The sequence below is a fragment of the Vipera berus genome (genome assembly GCF_964194415.1).
Source record: "Vipera berus genome assembly, chromosome: 3".
Taxonomy (NCBI): Eukaryota; Metazoa; Chordata; class Lepidosauria; order Squamata; family Viperidae; genus Vipera; species Vipera berus.
The window spans coordinates 7,127,078-7,142,115 of record NC_138204.1 but is presented as its reverse complement, the minus strand read 5'-3'; the positions used below and the strand labels follow the sequence as shown (position 1 = coordinate 7,142,115).

Below are 15,038 nucleotides of genomic sequence, written 5' to 3'. Positions count from 1 at the left end.
TAATCCAGGGCCCTCCAGCTCAGCCAATTGGACAATGCCAGAATGGGAAAAGCAGAGTTCAGGCACTGAAGCCAACTGTTGCTGGCTTCCCCGCTTTCTTACCTGTGAAGTCCCCGTGATCATGTTCTTGATGAAATCTCGATGGCCTGGAGCATCAATGATGGTGATGTAATACTTGGTGGTCTCAAACTTCCACAGGGAAATGTCAATGGTGATGCCTCGCTCGCGTTCAGCTTTCAGTTTGTCCAGCACCCAAGCGTACTTGAAGGAACCCTTTCCCATCTGGCAGGTAGGAAAAAGAAGAAGAACACACACACACACACACACACACACACGTTAGATACAGGCAAGAGATGAAGGGAAAATTCTGAGAAGCATCCGACGAGAAAGGTGCGTCTGTCTTTTTGAATCCCAAAGGTGCTTTTTTTTCAGGCGGCAAATGGAGTTTCTTGTTTTTCCTTGAAAACGTTTGGGCTTCTCACCCAAGAAGCTTCTCCAGCTTCTCTGACCGGATGGTGGGGAATGGGAGGATTTATACTCCTTGCAGACAGCTGGTCATTTGCATCCTTTTAGAGAGTCGTTGAGGCCACTCGGAGGGTTACCTGTGTCCTCAGGGCCACCTGAATAGTGGAAAGTGTGGCTGCAGGATGTGAAAGGACCCCGGGCAGAAGACATTCTGCAGCCATGAAGGCTCCACACCCATTTGTACCACTCAAGTGACCCTGAGGACACGGGTAAACCTCCAAGTGTCACCAACAACCCTCTAAAAGGATGCAAATGACCAGCTGTCTGCAAGGAGTATAAATCCTTCCATTCCCCACCATCCAGTCAGAAGCTTCTGGGATGAGAAGCGTCTTCAAAGAAAAACAGGAAAGTCCAGTTACCTCCTGAAAAAAAACACCTTTGGGATAATTATGACCTGGATGACTTGAGAATCTCCATAGACACCTGTGTCTAAACCATGAATTTTGCTGCTGGGTCGCCAAAGAAATGAAATGAAAAAATGAAAATGAAAAATCTTGAATAGACAGGTAGTCCTCGACTTATAACCATTTGTTTAATGACAATGACACTGGGGGGAAAAAAAGAGACGGCCACTTTTCACATTTTCACATAGCTCTGATAGCTCTAATTGGGGTCCCAGTTTGTTTTGTTCTGATTATTGTTTTCAATACTGTTTCGTTTTGTTGCCTATCTTACTCTGTACACCGCCCCGAGTCCCTCGGGAGAAGGGCGGTTTATAAAAACAAACAAACAAATAAATAAATAAATAAATAAATAAATAAATAAATTTACCACCACTGTAGCCTCTGCTGTGTCATGTGATCAAAATCCAAATCAACTGACATGTATTTATGATGGACGTAGCCAGTGGTGGGATTCAGCCGGTTCACACCACTTCGGCAGAACCGGCAGCTAATTTTTTTGTTGCCCAGGGCCAGAACGGACTTCTGGAATCGGCATCCACACAGAGAACCGGTTGTCCACCTATTTGAATCCCACCACTGGGTGTAGCATCCCAGGGCCACGTGATTGCCACTTGCGACTTTCCCAGCCAGCTTCCAAGGAGTAAATTTAAACAGGAGAAGCCAAATTCACTTAGCAACTGCAGCAGTTTGCTGCAAAAAAGGTCGTAAAATGGGAGATACTGGTCCCAATTGCAGTCATAAGTCGAGGACTACCTGTAATCATCTCACTGGCAAGAAGGGGATGGGAGGCTAAATCGTATAAGGCAGGAGTCTTCCAACTTGGCCCTTTTATGACTTGTGGACTTCAACTCCCAGAATTCCTCAGCCAGCGTGCCTGGCTGAGGAACTCTGGGAGTTGAAGTCCACAAGTCATAAAAGGGCCAAGTTGGAAGACCCCTGATATAAAGTATGGTTGCTAGAATTGGGTATGTCTAGTCTAATGAAGAGAAGGACTAGGGGTGACATAATATCTTAGCTTAAACTATGCTAAGAGTATCTTAACATCAATCTTCCTTCGAAACAAGCCGACATCATCAAGAACATTATTAACATGCAACAACACTGCTAAGAATAATTCTCTCTTCAACTCCAGCAGACCTATTTCTATACGGTATGCATCAGGGAGGTGGGGGAAATCTATTATTTAGAAGCAGTTTCATCTGAAGAAGACCTGAAGATAAAAGACCTGAAGATAAATTTCCGCTTCGTGGACAATCAGATTATTTCAGAGGCCCTGCCCCACCCAACTCAGCTAAATTGCACGAGATTAAATAAATAAATAATAAATAAAACCCCACTAACAATAAACTGGTGTTTTTCTCGCTGAAAATCGAGCATGCTAGATTTTGCTGTATCACGAGAAGCCTCTTTGACAGTCCCACCCTTACCCGCGTATCAATTGGTTATGCCCAGGGATGGAGACAAATGAGAAGGCTGTATTTTCTAGCTTCGTACAGTGCCAGCTCTGTTTGACAAACTGGGGGGGGGGGAATCTTTATTTTACTGCAAAGAAGCAGCAGGCATATGATTAAGCCTTTTCAAAGCCAGAGAGAGAGAGAGAGAGAGAGAGAGCATTTAAAGCACTCCATCTGTTCTTTAAAAACAAGCCTCTAATTTATTGCACCTCTTTCTTTCTTTCTCTTTCTCTCTTTCTTTTTCTCTATGTTCCCCCCCCCTTTTTTTTTTCCAGTTCTTCCTTTGATAGTCTTATTAAAGCCGGCCTCCATTTCCTATACATGCAATCAAGTGGAAAAAAAATCCACAGCCTTGCATCAGAAAATGGAGTCGCAAAGCACAGTCACTTGGCTATTAATAGCCGGCTTGCAGCTCGTTGGCAATGCCAAGAAAGGTGGCAAATCAATGCCTGCTTGGCTTAAAGGCACAGATCATGAGAGAAGAAGGCAGGCGGCAAGGCAGGGGTAGATTATTGGGCTAAGCAAAATAGAATAATGTCTAACCTCTTCAAAAGGACGGATTTCAAAATAAGATCTAACCTCTTCAAGAATATCAGAATATTTTTTTTAATGTAACTATCCCTGTTAAAAAAGAACAGAGCAGTGATTCTCAATCTCAGCAAGTTTAAGACGTGTGGACTTCAACTCCCAGAATTCCCCAGCCAGCATTGAGTTCAAAGTTCACACTGGTCGGGGGAATTCTGGGAGATCAAAGTTCACACTGGTTGGGGAATTCTGAGAGTTAATATCCATACATTTTAAAGTTGCCAAGATTGAGAAACACTGGAGTTTTGCGACATCAATAAATAATAATAATAATAAAAAACTTGGATAGAACCGTTGTCAATGAACAAGTTTCTATTTTCTGAAGTAGTAAAAGAAATATCCTGAAATATTGCTCCTCTGTTAAAAACAAACAAACAAACAGGAAAGCATCTCCCACCCGGTAGGTATAATATTACAGTTCTAACTTGGCTTGTTCCTGCCTTAATAAGCCAACATTGTAAGCTATTCAGATATAATACTAGTGACAGTCCTTCTCGTTTCTTTGCCTATATCCATTATTACGGTGTTTCTCAACTCCGACAACTTTAAGATATGAATGAATGAATAGAATAGAGCTGGAAGGGACCTTGGAGGTCTTCTAGTCCAGCCCCCTGCTCAAGCAGGAGAACCTATACCATCTCAGACAAGTAATGGTCTAGCCCAGGGGTCGGCAACCTCGGCTCTTTTATGACTCGTGGACTTCAACTCCCAGAATTCCTGAGCCAGCTATGCTGGCTCAGGAATTCTGGGAGTTGAAGTCCACGAGTCATAAAAGAGCCGAGGTTGCCGACCCCTGGTCTAGCCTCTTTTTAAAAATGTGGACTTCAACTCCCAGAATTCCTCAGCCACCATGGTTGGGGAATCCTGGGAGTTGAAGTCCATACATTTTTAAAGTGCCGTGGCTGAGACCTGAATTAGCAAAAGAGATCAAACAAATGCAATTTAATTCACTGGTTCTGAATAAGGCAGAATTATGGTAATTTTAGCTTAGCTTTGTGACTGAATTAGGAGAATACAGAATATTAGCAAACTGGTGACATCTTTGCTGATTTCTAATTTGTGGCTGAATAAAGTAGCACAGAATATAAACTGACGTTGCTAAGTGCGGGGAGGGGGGGAGAGGAAATCCCACTGTTTTACCAGGATACGGTTTAACTGTAAGCAGACTTGTAGCTAAAGTACAAATCGGTGTAAAACACCCAATTTGCCAAGAAAGCAAGCAAACAAGCCAAACTGGGAAAACCAATTTGTTTTCCTGGCACTGTTATCTTTTCATTTAAAGCAAAGGTGCAGATCTAACTATTTGGAGCGTGAAAAAGCTATTTGCAATGGAGAAGCAGCCCCAATATTAACAACCGATGATCCTCAGAAATTCTGTTATCAGTCGCCTTTGGCCAATGACAGAAGAGTCGGGATAGAGAAGAGCTTATTGTGGTTGCCCCCCCCCCGCCATCAATTCTTCTCTAAAAAGCCAAGTCGTGCAGCTGCGTTTTAATAAACATTATGAAATGGCTTCTTATTCTGCCAAACAGCTCTTCCCCAGTGTCTTGCTAGCAATTATGCAAAAGCAAGACAAAGAAATAAATATCTGACACACCTTTCGGGATTATGCGCCCTCTTTTGGCGGCTCTACATACAAAAATTAACGATGTACAAATTGGGCCCCAGTAAAGGATGGATTTAGGTTCTTTTTTAAAAACATGTGAATAGTGGCTGGGCTGCTTTGCATAATTTATTCAGCTTCTAGAGAAGAAGGAGAAGTGCTTTCGCAGTGGCGCTAAGAACTCGCTTCCTGGGCATTAAAATGATCTTAATTTGCTATTCTGGTCTTTTGCGATGTCACTGCATATGGCTGTCAAACACGGGTCATTTCCCCCAAACGGTCTGTAAACCTTAAGGACTAGAAACTTGCAGAGTGCTGAGAAGAGAAAGCCCACCTGGCAAAAATTCAGATTTGTAAAATATGATCACAACACTGCAGAATTCATGAAATCTACCAGGGAATAAGAGCCTTGGTGGAGCAGTGGGCTAATGCCTCCTTAAGTAACACCAGCTGCCTGCAATTTAGTGCAGGTTCGCATCCCACCAGGCTCAAGGTTGACTCAGCCTTCCATCCTTCCGAGGTAGGTAAAATGAGGACCCAGATTGTTGGGGGCAATTAAGCTGACTTTGTAATAATGCGGCTTGGGGTGTGTGTGTGTGAAAGCCCTAATAAGCAGGCATATACATAGAATGAAGGTTACTGCTAAGCTTGTAAGCCGCCCTGAGTCTTCGGAGAAGGGCGGGATATAAATGGAATTAAAATAAAATAAAATAAATTGAAAATATTGCCATATGGAGTATTTATTATATTTTACTCAAAAGCTTTACAAAAGCAGGATACGCATTTATTTCAGGGAACTGATCAGGGAGAAATGAAGGAATCAAGGTTAGATATGTACCTGTTGTAAAACTAAAAATAAACTCTACTTTCTTCCGGCTAAGATGGGACAGGAGTTTACTCACTATCCTGAATTTAAGCTTCATAAAAAAAGGGGGCTGCCACAAAGAAGAGGGAGTCAAGCTATTCTCCAAAGCACCTGAAAGCAGGACAAGAAGCAATGGATGGAAACTGATCAAGGAGAGAAGCAACCTAGAACTAAGGAGAAACTTCCTAACACTTAGAACAATTAACCAGTGGAACAACCTGCCTCCAGAAGCGGTGAATGCTCTAACACTGGAAGTTTTTAAGGAGGCCGTTCACATTAAACCTTTAGTTTAGTTTTGGCTTGGTGCGCAAAATGAATACAGCTATCTTGGTTTGCAGACCACAGCTCATGGCTTAGCATACTGGATATACCCAGTCAATGGGATGTTAGTCAATATGGTGACCTAGTCAAATTATGGTTTATGGTGTTGTGTGAACTCAGCTGATGATATGGAAGACGGAATCTGGGTTAACTATAATCAGACCCAGTTCTGAAGAACCATGTTTACAAATACGTGCATATGTTTATGTATATTTCGAAGGGTAATAAAAAAAATATCTAGGGATTTTGTTTTTTTAAATAAAGGAACGTGTCATCTTTTGCTGAACGATGTTGTCTTGCTACCTGTAGTATTTTTCCTGAATAACTGGAGAAATTAGCTAGATGTAGGACGCTGAGCTTGTCGATCAGAAGATCGGTAGTTTGTCGGGTTGAATCCCGAGTGCCGCATAGCAGAGTGAGTGCCTGTTACTCGTCCCAGCTTCTGCCAACCTAGCAGTTCGAAAGCACATAAAAATGCAAGTAGAAAAATAGGGACCCCTACGGTGGGAAGGTAACAGCGTTAGTCATGCCGGCCACATGACCACGGAGGCGTCCTCGGACAAGCGCTGGCTCTTCGGCTTTGAAACAGAGATGAGCACCGGCCCCTAGAGTCGGAAACGACTAGCAAGCATGTGTGGGGGAACCTTTATACCTTTATCTTTAGTAGTACCAGCACCACCTTTAACAGAAGAGACTGTTCTAAATCCCTCCTTCCATGAATGAGCTTGCTTAATTTAAATTTAAAAAAACAGATATGGCCCAATTCAAATTAAGCCACAACCCTGAACTGCCCTTGGCTGATCTGGGGACCTAAACATGGTTGATCCCAGTTTAGTCCTTGGAAGAGAGACTCCCGAGATTCCAGAGCTGGAAAGAAGATTAAAAAGTCAAGAACAAAATGGCAAACTCCATCCCTTACAATATCTAGGAAACCGTGCTAGGAGTTCAGCTTCTTTCAAGAATGGCTTATCTTCCCTTTATTTATAGTATCTGATGTGGCCACTACAGATTGCAACGGGCAGCTGCGAAGCCGCCTGCTGTGAAAAAAAAATCCTACCTCCTCATTTTTGCATAGATCCAGAGAGGTTTTCTGCGCACAAAATGAATGATTCGTGTTTTCAATCTGGGGAGTCAGTAGGAACAATTGCACCCCTTTGTAGGTGCCATCCTAACGAGAGGAGCTGGTTGGTTTAGTCCTATCCAACACAGAGAATATTTGTGCCTAAGCAGACGACTTAGAAGCAGCAACGCAAACATTATCAGTGTAAAGAGAGAAAGATCCACAATGGGGCAATGAATGAAATTGTCCCTGCCAGGAAGTACGGTGGAATTTTTCTTATAGAGTTCCAAGTCTTTTTTCTATGCTAGTTGTCTTCTCCCAAACAGGAAGGAAGGAAGGAAGGAAGGAAGGAAGGAAGGAAGGAAGGAAGGAAGGAAGGAAGGAAGGAAGGAAGGAAGGAAGATGGGAAAAGGAATTGGGAAGGAGGGAGATGGGAAGAAGGAAGGGAGGAATTGGGAAGAAGGAAGGGAGGGAGATGGGAAGAAGGGAGATAGGAGAAGGAAGGAAAGAAGGAATTGGGAAGAAGGAAGGGAGGGAGGGAGATGGGAAGAAGGAATGAGAGATGGGAGAAGGAAGGAAGTAATTGGGAAGAAGGAAGGAAGGGAGATGGGAAGAAGGAAGGAGAGATGGGAAAAGGAAGGAAGTAATTGGGAAGAAGGAAGGAGAGATGGGAGAAAGAAGGAAGTAATTGGGAAGAAGGAAGGAAGGGAGATGGGAAGAAGGAAGGAGAGATGGGAGAAAGAAGGAAGTAATTGGGAAGAAGGAAGGAAGGGAGATGGGAAGAAGGAAGATAGGAGAAGGAAGGAAAGAAAGAAGGAAGGGAGATGGAAGAAGGAAGGAGAGATGGGAGAAGGAAGTAAGTAATTGGGAAGAAGGAAGGAAGGGAGATGGGAAGAAGGAAGGAGATAGGAGAAGGAAGGAAAGAAGGAAGGAAGGGAGATGGGAAGAAGGAAGGAGAGATGAAAGAAGGAAGGAAGTAATTGGGAAGAAGGAAGTAAGGGAGATGGGAAGAAGGAAGGAGAGATGGGAGAAAGAAGGAAGTAATTGGGAAGAAGGAAGGAAGGGAGATGGGAAGAAGGAAGGAGAGATGGGAAAAGGAAGGAAGTAATTGGGAAGAAGGAAGGAGAGATGGGAGAAAGAAGGAAGTAATTGGGAAGAAGGAAGGAAGGGAGATGGGAAGAAGGAAGGAGAGATGGGAGAAAGAAGGAAGTAATTGGGAAGAAGGAAGGAAGGGAGATGGGAAGAAGGAAGATAGGAGAAGGAAGGAAAGAAGGAAGGAAGGGAGATGGAAGAAGGAAGGAGAGATGGGAGAAGGAAGTAAGTAATTGGGAAGAAGGAAGGAAGGGAGATGGGAAGAAGGAAGGAGATAGGAGAAGGAAGGAAAGAAGGAAGGAAGGGAGATGGGAAGAAGGAAGGAGAGATGAAAGAAGGAAGGAAGTAATTGGGAAGAAGGAAGTAAGGGAGATGGGAAGAAGGAAGGAGAGATGGGAGAAAGAAGGAAGTAATTGGGAAGAAGGAAGGAAGGGAGATGGGAAGAAGGAAGGAGAGATGGGAAAAGGAAGGAAGTAATTGGGAAGAAGGAAGGAGAGATGGGAGAAAGAAGGAAGTAATTGGGAAGAAGGAACGAAGGGAGATGGGAAGAAGGAAGGAGAGATGGGAGAAAGAAGGAAGTAATTGGGAAGAAGGAAGGAAGGGAGATGGGAAGAAGGAAGATAGGAGAAGGAAGGAAAGAAGGAAGGAAGGGAGATGGAAGAAGGAAGGAGAGATGGGAGAAGGAAGTAAGTAATTGGGAAGAAGGAAGGAAGGGAGATGGGAAGAAGGAAGGAGATAGGAGAAGGAAGGAAAGAAGGAAGGAAGGGAGATGGGAAGAAGGAAGGAGAGATGGAAGAAGGAAGGAAGTAATTGGGAAGAAGGAAGTAAGGGAGATGGGAAGAAGGAAGGAGAGATGGGAGAAAGAAGGAAGTAATTGGGAAGAAGGAAGGAAGGGAGATGGGAAGAAGGAAGGAGATAAGAGAAGGAAGGAAAGAAGGAAGGAAGGGAGATGGGAAGAAGGAAGGAGAGATGGGAGAAAGAAGGGAGGAATTGGGAAGAAGGAAGGGAGGGAGATGGGAAGAAGGAAGGAGAGATAGGAGAAGGAAGGAAGGGAGATGGGAAGAAGGAAGGAGATAGAAGGAAGGAAAGAAGGGAGGGAGGGAGGATGAGAAGAAGGAAGGAGAGATGGGAGAAGGAAGGAAGGAAGGAAGGAAAGAAGGAAGGAAGGAGAGACAGGAGAAGGGAGGGTGGGAAATATAGAAGGTAGGTAGAAAGGTAGGGAGATGAAGAAGGAAAGAGATGGGAGATGGTAGAAGGAACGAGAGGACAAAGAAGGGAAGGAAGGAAGGAAGGAAGGAAGGAAGGAAGGAAGGAAGGAAGGAAGGAAGGAAGGAAGGAAGGAAGGAAGGACAGGATAAGAGAGGGAGGGAAGTATGGGAGGGAGGGGAGGGAGGGCCGATATGAAGGTCAGAGGGATAAACACCCAGAGAAGCCCCCTCATCTTACCTCTGCGGCTTCCTTCTCGAATTTCTCGATGGTCCGCTTGTCGATGCCCCCACATTTATAGATGAGATGGCCGGTGGTGGTGGACTTGCCAGAGTCTACATGTCCAATGACCACAATATTGATGTGGGTCTTTTCCTTCCCCATATTTCCTCTCTTGGCCGAGGCCTGGGCGTACAGGGGGCCGGCAGGGGAGGGGGCAGATTATAGCCCAAAGGGTGGGAAAGTGGCGCAGCGGCTGCGAAGAAAAGCTGTGTGCAAAGAGAAGAGGAGCGATCAGGTGGTTTGTTGTCAGGAGCAACAAGAGCACAACACAAGAGCCACATAACACCATACTGCCAAGCCTTGGGTTCCACAGGCAACAAAACCCGAGTGTGTGTGTGTGTGTGTGTGTGTGTGTGTTAGTTATAACAACATCAAGCCTCTTCCTCAGGCATTACATTTATGGTTTGTGAAATGTCAGCCAGGTTTTCAGATCCAGATTTTGGATCGATCCCTTTTCAAAGTTTTATGAAACTTTTCCTGCCTTCATGAGTAGACCTCACCCTCCCCACCACCCGTCTGTGTTTCACATTCCAAGTTTTAATTGTTTTATTGCATCGAAAAATATAAGCAATAGGATACGGGAATATAGATGGCAACCGGGCGCGGTGGTGTTTGTATGAAAAACACCGGGGCAAGGTGAAAATACAAACAAAAGCTTTAAAGGTAAGAAAGTATACCTGGTGTTTTGACACAATTTTTAAAATGCAAAAATGAACGCCTGGAGGCTTATGCTGTGCAGCTTAGGCGAAGGTCGTCAAATAAAAGGCAATAAAAAAGGGGCAACCGATTCCTTAATAAGATGACAAAAGACCTGATTCTCTAGCTTTATACTAAATCCTTAATACTAATATCTTGTTATTTATGAATATTGAGAGAAGGTGGTGGTGGTGGTGGGGGGGTGTTAAGGGCCTCTTGTCATTCAGCGCAAAGCACCCCACAACCAAATGCAGAGGGATCAATCAATTTCCATCTGCTATCAGATAACTACTTTTTTCTTAAATGCTTTAACTTGGTCCTAAACTAATACAAAATGGGGGTCCCTTGCTTCCTGGTGGTCCTGAATTGAGAAGCTGGGTTGATATGGACAGCACCCCCCCACACACACTTTTTTTTAACACACTTTCCGTTCTGGATAGGATGCAGAAAGGGGAACCCCTAGCTTATCTGAATGCTGAGGAAGATTAATTTAAGCTGCACCCCATTTTTGACCTCGGCACCAAATAAGGAGGCAACCTGAAGCGATCCAACGCAGCAACTACTAGGCCAAGCACTACTAGGCCAAGCAGCCTGAATTTAAGCCGTGGCTTTCTAAAAGCTTGCAACGGAGGGGATGTAACCCAAGGCTGGCTGAGAAAATTACGCGTTTTGTCCCATTTCTTTCAGCACCCCATTTCCCCAACCCTGATCTTTGCTTACAATGGGGGTTCAAATTAGCTGCATCTTCTCCTCCTGACCTAAAGTTGCACGTTGACTAGACTTAGAAGATGACTTAGCCTTCGGCTCCAGTCATCCTTCAAGACAAGGACTATTTTTACGAGAAGATGATTTATTCATAAGCCATCCATTATCTCCAATCCACCCGCCCCCAAAGATGATTCAACTCTGCTCCATTTTCCAACCTGTTCCTTCTCAGTTACTTTATTCCCAGGCAGTTGAGGAGTTTCATTATAAATTTGTCTTCCTACAGCCCAATATGGTGCTGCAAAAGGGAAGGGGGGGTGGAAACCATAAATAGCTTTTTTGCATGAGCTGCCGGAAGGGGGAGGGAGGGAAAGATGGTTACAAGAGCCTTTATTTTCTCCCCCTGGAATACCGCAAAATATAAGCCAATATACGAAACAGATCAAATCAAATAGCTTCAATCCTCTTTTGCAAAAAAATAAAAAATAGGCCTTATATTGCACCTAAGCAGCCATCTCCGCCCGCCCCACCAAAAAAACCCCTTTTCCCCCATTCTCTTCCCTTGAAAATGCAATTGTATTCGTTTTTTGCAAAGGGGTGGGTGGGTTCTCTTAGCTACACCCCCCCCTTTTCTCAGCAACCTGGGAAAGAGGCAGAACAGGTGCATCCCTTAGGAATTTGGCAGGTTCTCAGCCTGACTTTAGAAGGAGGGAGGTGGGGGGGGCGGGTGTTAGAAAGAAAGAAATATATGCAAAGCCCAGATCTCGGTCCAATCTGCCGCCTATATCTCATTCTAGAAGACGCCATCTGTGCAAAATAAATAAATAAATGCATATTTTTTTTAAAAAAAAAGTGCAAAAAAATAAATCATGTATTTTTTCTTTTAAAAAAATCTCTTTAAAAAAAAATTGGCTGGGGTCTCCCGAAGAGGCCAAAATGCGCGTTGACATCAAAGGAAAGGTTCAAAAGCATCTCGGCATCGTCCCTCCCTCCCTCCCTCCCCCCCCCCGAGCCGCTCCAGGGTCGTGCTCGGTTCGCAAGGCACGCGCTTCACTCCCCCCCACCCCACCCCCATCCTTTTTGCCACGGTTATTTTTAAAACCCAAAGCCCCCACCCCGGGTTTAAATTTGAGATCTCGCCTCCATCTCCCCGGCTGGCGTGAAAGGAGGGGGGGAGGGAGGGAGGGAGGGAGGGGGCAGAGCGTGCTCCGCCCGGCCCCATTGAGAAATAAACCCCCTTTTTAAAAAAAAAATAAGGAAAAAAATCCTTTTCTTTGCTCGAGGCTCCCCGGCTTGCAAAACCCCCACCCACCCAAAAGGAACCCGGGTTAACCCGCCCTCACCGTCTAGACGGCTTTTTTTTTTCTTTTTTTCTTTGCAAATCAGGGGCGAGAGAAGCAGGCGGCCGCGCAAGGTCAACTGCAAAGCCCGGGGCGCAAGGAGCGGGTTTTTGCCCACCCTCGCTGGGAAGAAATAAGGAATAATGATAAAATAATGAAGGCGGGGAGGGGGGGCGTTAGAGAAAGGTGCCCTTGCCCTTGCGTGTGTGTGTGTGTGTGTGTGTGTGTGAGAGAGAGAGAGAGAGAGAGAGAGAGAGAGAGAGAGAGAGAGAGAGAGAGAGAGAGAGAGAGAGAGAGAGATCCGCCAAAAGGGAGAGATCCTGTTCGACCCACGAAACCACCACCACCACCCCCGGAGCGGTGGGATCGCTTTTCTCTCTACCGTGACCCCCGCGCCCCCTTTTCCAACACTTGCGCAGCTGGGTGCGTATATACGTGCGTGTGTGTGTGTGTGTGTGTGTGTGTGTGAGAGAGAGAGAGAGAGAGAGAGATGCGCCCAAAGGGAGAGATCCTGTTCGACCCACGAAACCACCACCACCACCACCCCCGGAGCGGTGGGATCGCTTTTCTCTCTACCGTGACCCCCGCGCCCCCTTTTCCAACACTTGCGCAGCTGGGTGCGTATATACGTGCTTGTGTGTGTGTGTGTGTGTGTGTGAGAGAGAGAGAGAGAGAGAGAGAGAGAGAAAGAGAAAGAGAGAGAGATGCGCCAAAAGGGAGAGATCCTGTTCGACCCACGAAACCACCACCACCACCCCCGGAGCGGTGGGATCGCTTTTCCCTCTACCGTGACCCCCGCGCCCCCTTTTCCAACACTTGCGCAGCTGGGTGCGTATATACGTGCGTGTGTGTGTGTGTGTGTGTGTGTGTGAGAGAGAGAGAGAGAGAGAGAGAGATGCGCCCAAAGGGAGAGATCCTGTTCGACCCACGAAACCACCACCACCACCCCCGGAGCGGTGGGATCGCTTTTCTCTCTACCGTGACCCCCGCGCCCCCTTTTCCTACACCTGCGCAGCTGGGTGCTTATATATGTGCGTGCGTGTGTGTGTGTGTGTGATGGAGGGAGGCAGAAAGGGAAGTGTGTGTGTGTGTATGGGGGGGGTTGAGGGCCCCAATCTACAACCTACAGCTGGGGAAAGCCGCTTGCACACACACGCACCCGTCCACCCCACGCCGCCGCCGCCGCCGCCCCGCACCTCTCCTCCTCCGCCTTGAAAAGCCTTCTTGCAACGACCTCGCCTCGCTCGCCCCCCTTGGAAAGGGCAGCGTGGGACAACCCCCCCTCCCCTCCCCTCCCGCCCCAACGGCGCCCCCCTCCCCACACACACACACACACACACTCCTTCGGCAAGGCATGCCCACCCCGCAAGCCAGCAGACGCGGACAAGCCGGCCCGGTCCCGGTCCGGGTCCTTGGAGGCGCTGCGCTGCGCCCGGCCGGAGCTCTTACCGGCAGCGGCGGCTGGAGACGAGAGGCTGGCGAGCTGGGCTCGGAGCGCTTTATTGCGCCGAGCGAGTCCACCTATTGACGGCGGCGGCGCAATGCAGTCGCCCGCTCTCCCCTCCCCTCCTCGCACTACGGCATTGCGGTAGAGAGCGGAGGCGGGGAGGGAGGGAGGGAGGGAGGGAGGGAGGCGGGCGGAATACAAATGCCCGCTAATGGAGGGGGGGGGCACATCGGGGGCACCCCAGCCGGCAGCAGGTGGGCAGCACGCCGGGGCGCCCGGGATGCTCAAGCGGAGCGCGCAGCTGCCTCCTTGGTTGCCCGGTCCGGAAGAACTGGGGGTGGGGGTGGGTGGGAGGAGAAGGATGCGTTCCCACGACCTGCTGAACCCAGGTCAGGGGAAGAGAGAAAGAGCGGGTTTGGTTCTTTTAGGGTTTGGTTCTTTTAGCTTGTAAGCCGCCCTGAGTCTTCGGAGAAGGGCGGGATATAAATGGAATTAAAATAAAAATAAAATAAATAAAAATAAATTGCTGATGGGAGGAGAGTGTTCCGGGGGTGGGGGTGAGGGGTAGGAATGGTAACGGGGGACCTCGCCCCGCCCGTTGGCTTCCGCGATGGTTCAAGGCGGAAAGCTGGGGGTGGGATTCGGTTTTCAAAGGGCCGAGGTGTTCGTCTGAATGCTGCGTTCGGGGCGGGTAAAGGGATCGCAAACGCCACGGACCTGGGTTGCGGGAGGGTTTCGAGCGCCCTTGGGCAAACTCGGAAACCTGGCCGGGTGGTGGCGGCGGCGGCGGTGGTGGTGGAATTTAGCTTCCGGGGGTTCGGGGTGTCGTGTGAATGCTAGTGCATTCGCTCGCGTAGGTTAGGGATCGCAAACGCGATGGATCTGGGTTGCGGGAGGATTCAGCGGAAGGGGCAGATCCAGAAGGGGGGGGGGGAATGAGAGGGGCAATGCAGTGACCGGGGTTCAAGGCGTCATGTGAAGGCAGTGCAGCTAGCTTTGTTAATGTCGGGATGGCAGAGGCGATGGACTTCCTTCTCGGAAGGCTATTGGGGAGAAGAGCTTAAACAGGGCAATTTAAAAGAACCACAACGGCATTAGGAGAGTGAATCAATGCTATATCCTTTTAGCTCCCTCCTAAAATTAATTTTAAAAGGGGGAGTTGGGGCAATTGCCTATGAAGATTTATTGACTAAAGAGGGGGGAGGGTCCTGTCTTGGAGCTAGCTCTGCTGGAGCCCCAAAACGTCACCCATTGATAATTTTAGGAATGTCCATGAAAGAGGAAACAGGTTTTGTTTCAAGCTCATTGAGTTTCCTCATTCAGTGCCACCCAACTCTGAGCATTTCAATCTTGCATGATCCAATCTAAGCTGGTCGTGCACACATAACTTTTTAATCACCTTTATCTAGCCAGGGGTAGGCAACCTCGGCTCTTTTATGACTCATGGACTTCA

The 15,038-nt window shown here is 47.2% G+C and overlaps 1 protein-coding gene across 1 annotated transcript in view; it reads right to left on the bottom strand.

Moving 5' to 3' along the window:
- Positions 1–13,686, bottom strand: part of EEF1A2 (eukaryotic translation elongation factor 1 alpha 2) — a 30,948-nt gene extending 17,262 nt beyond the window's left edge. Inside the window, exons 1-3 of the mRNA XM_081325186.1 lie at positions 13,588–13,686; positions 9,356–9,603; positions 103–282 (exon numbers count right to left, since the gene is read on the bottom strand). Of these exons, the coding sequence (XP_081181312.1) occupies positions 103–282; positions 9,356–9,499 (324 nt within the window). The 5' untranslated portion in view covers positions 9,500–9,603; positions 13,588–13,686. The remainder of the gene's footprint in view (positions 1–102; positions 283–9,355; positions 9,604–13,587) is intronic.
- Between the last annotated feature and the right edge of the window lie 1,352 nt (positions 13,687–15,038).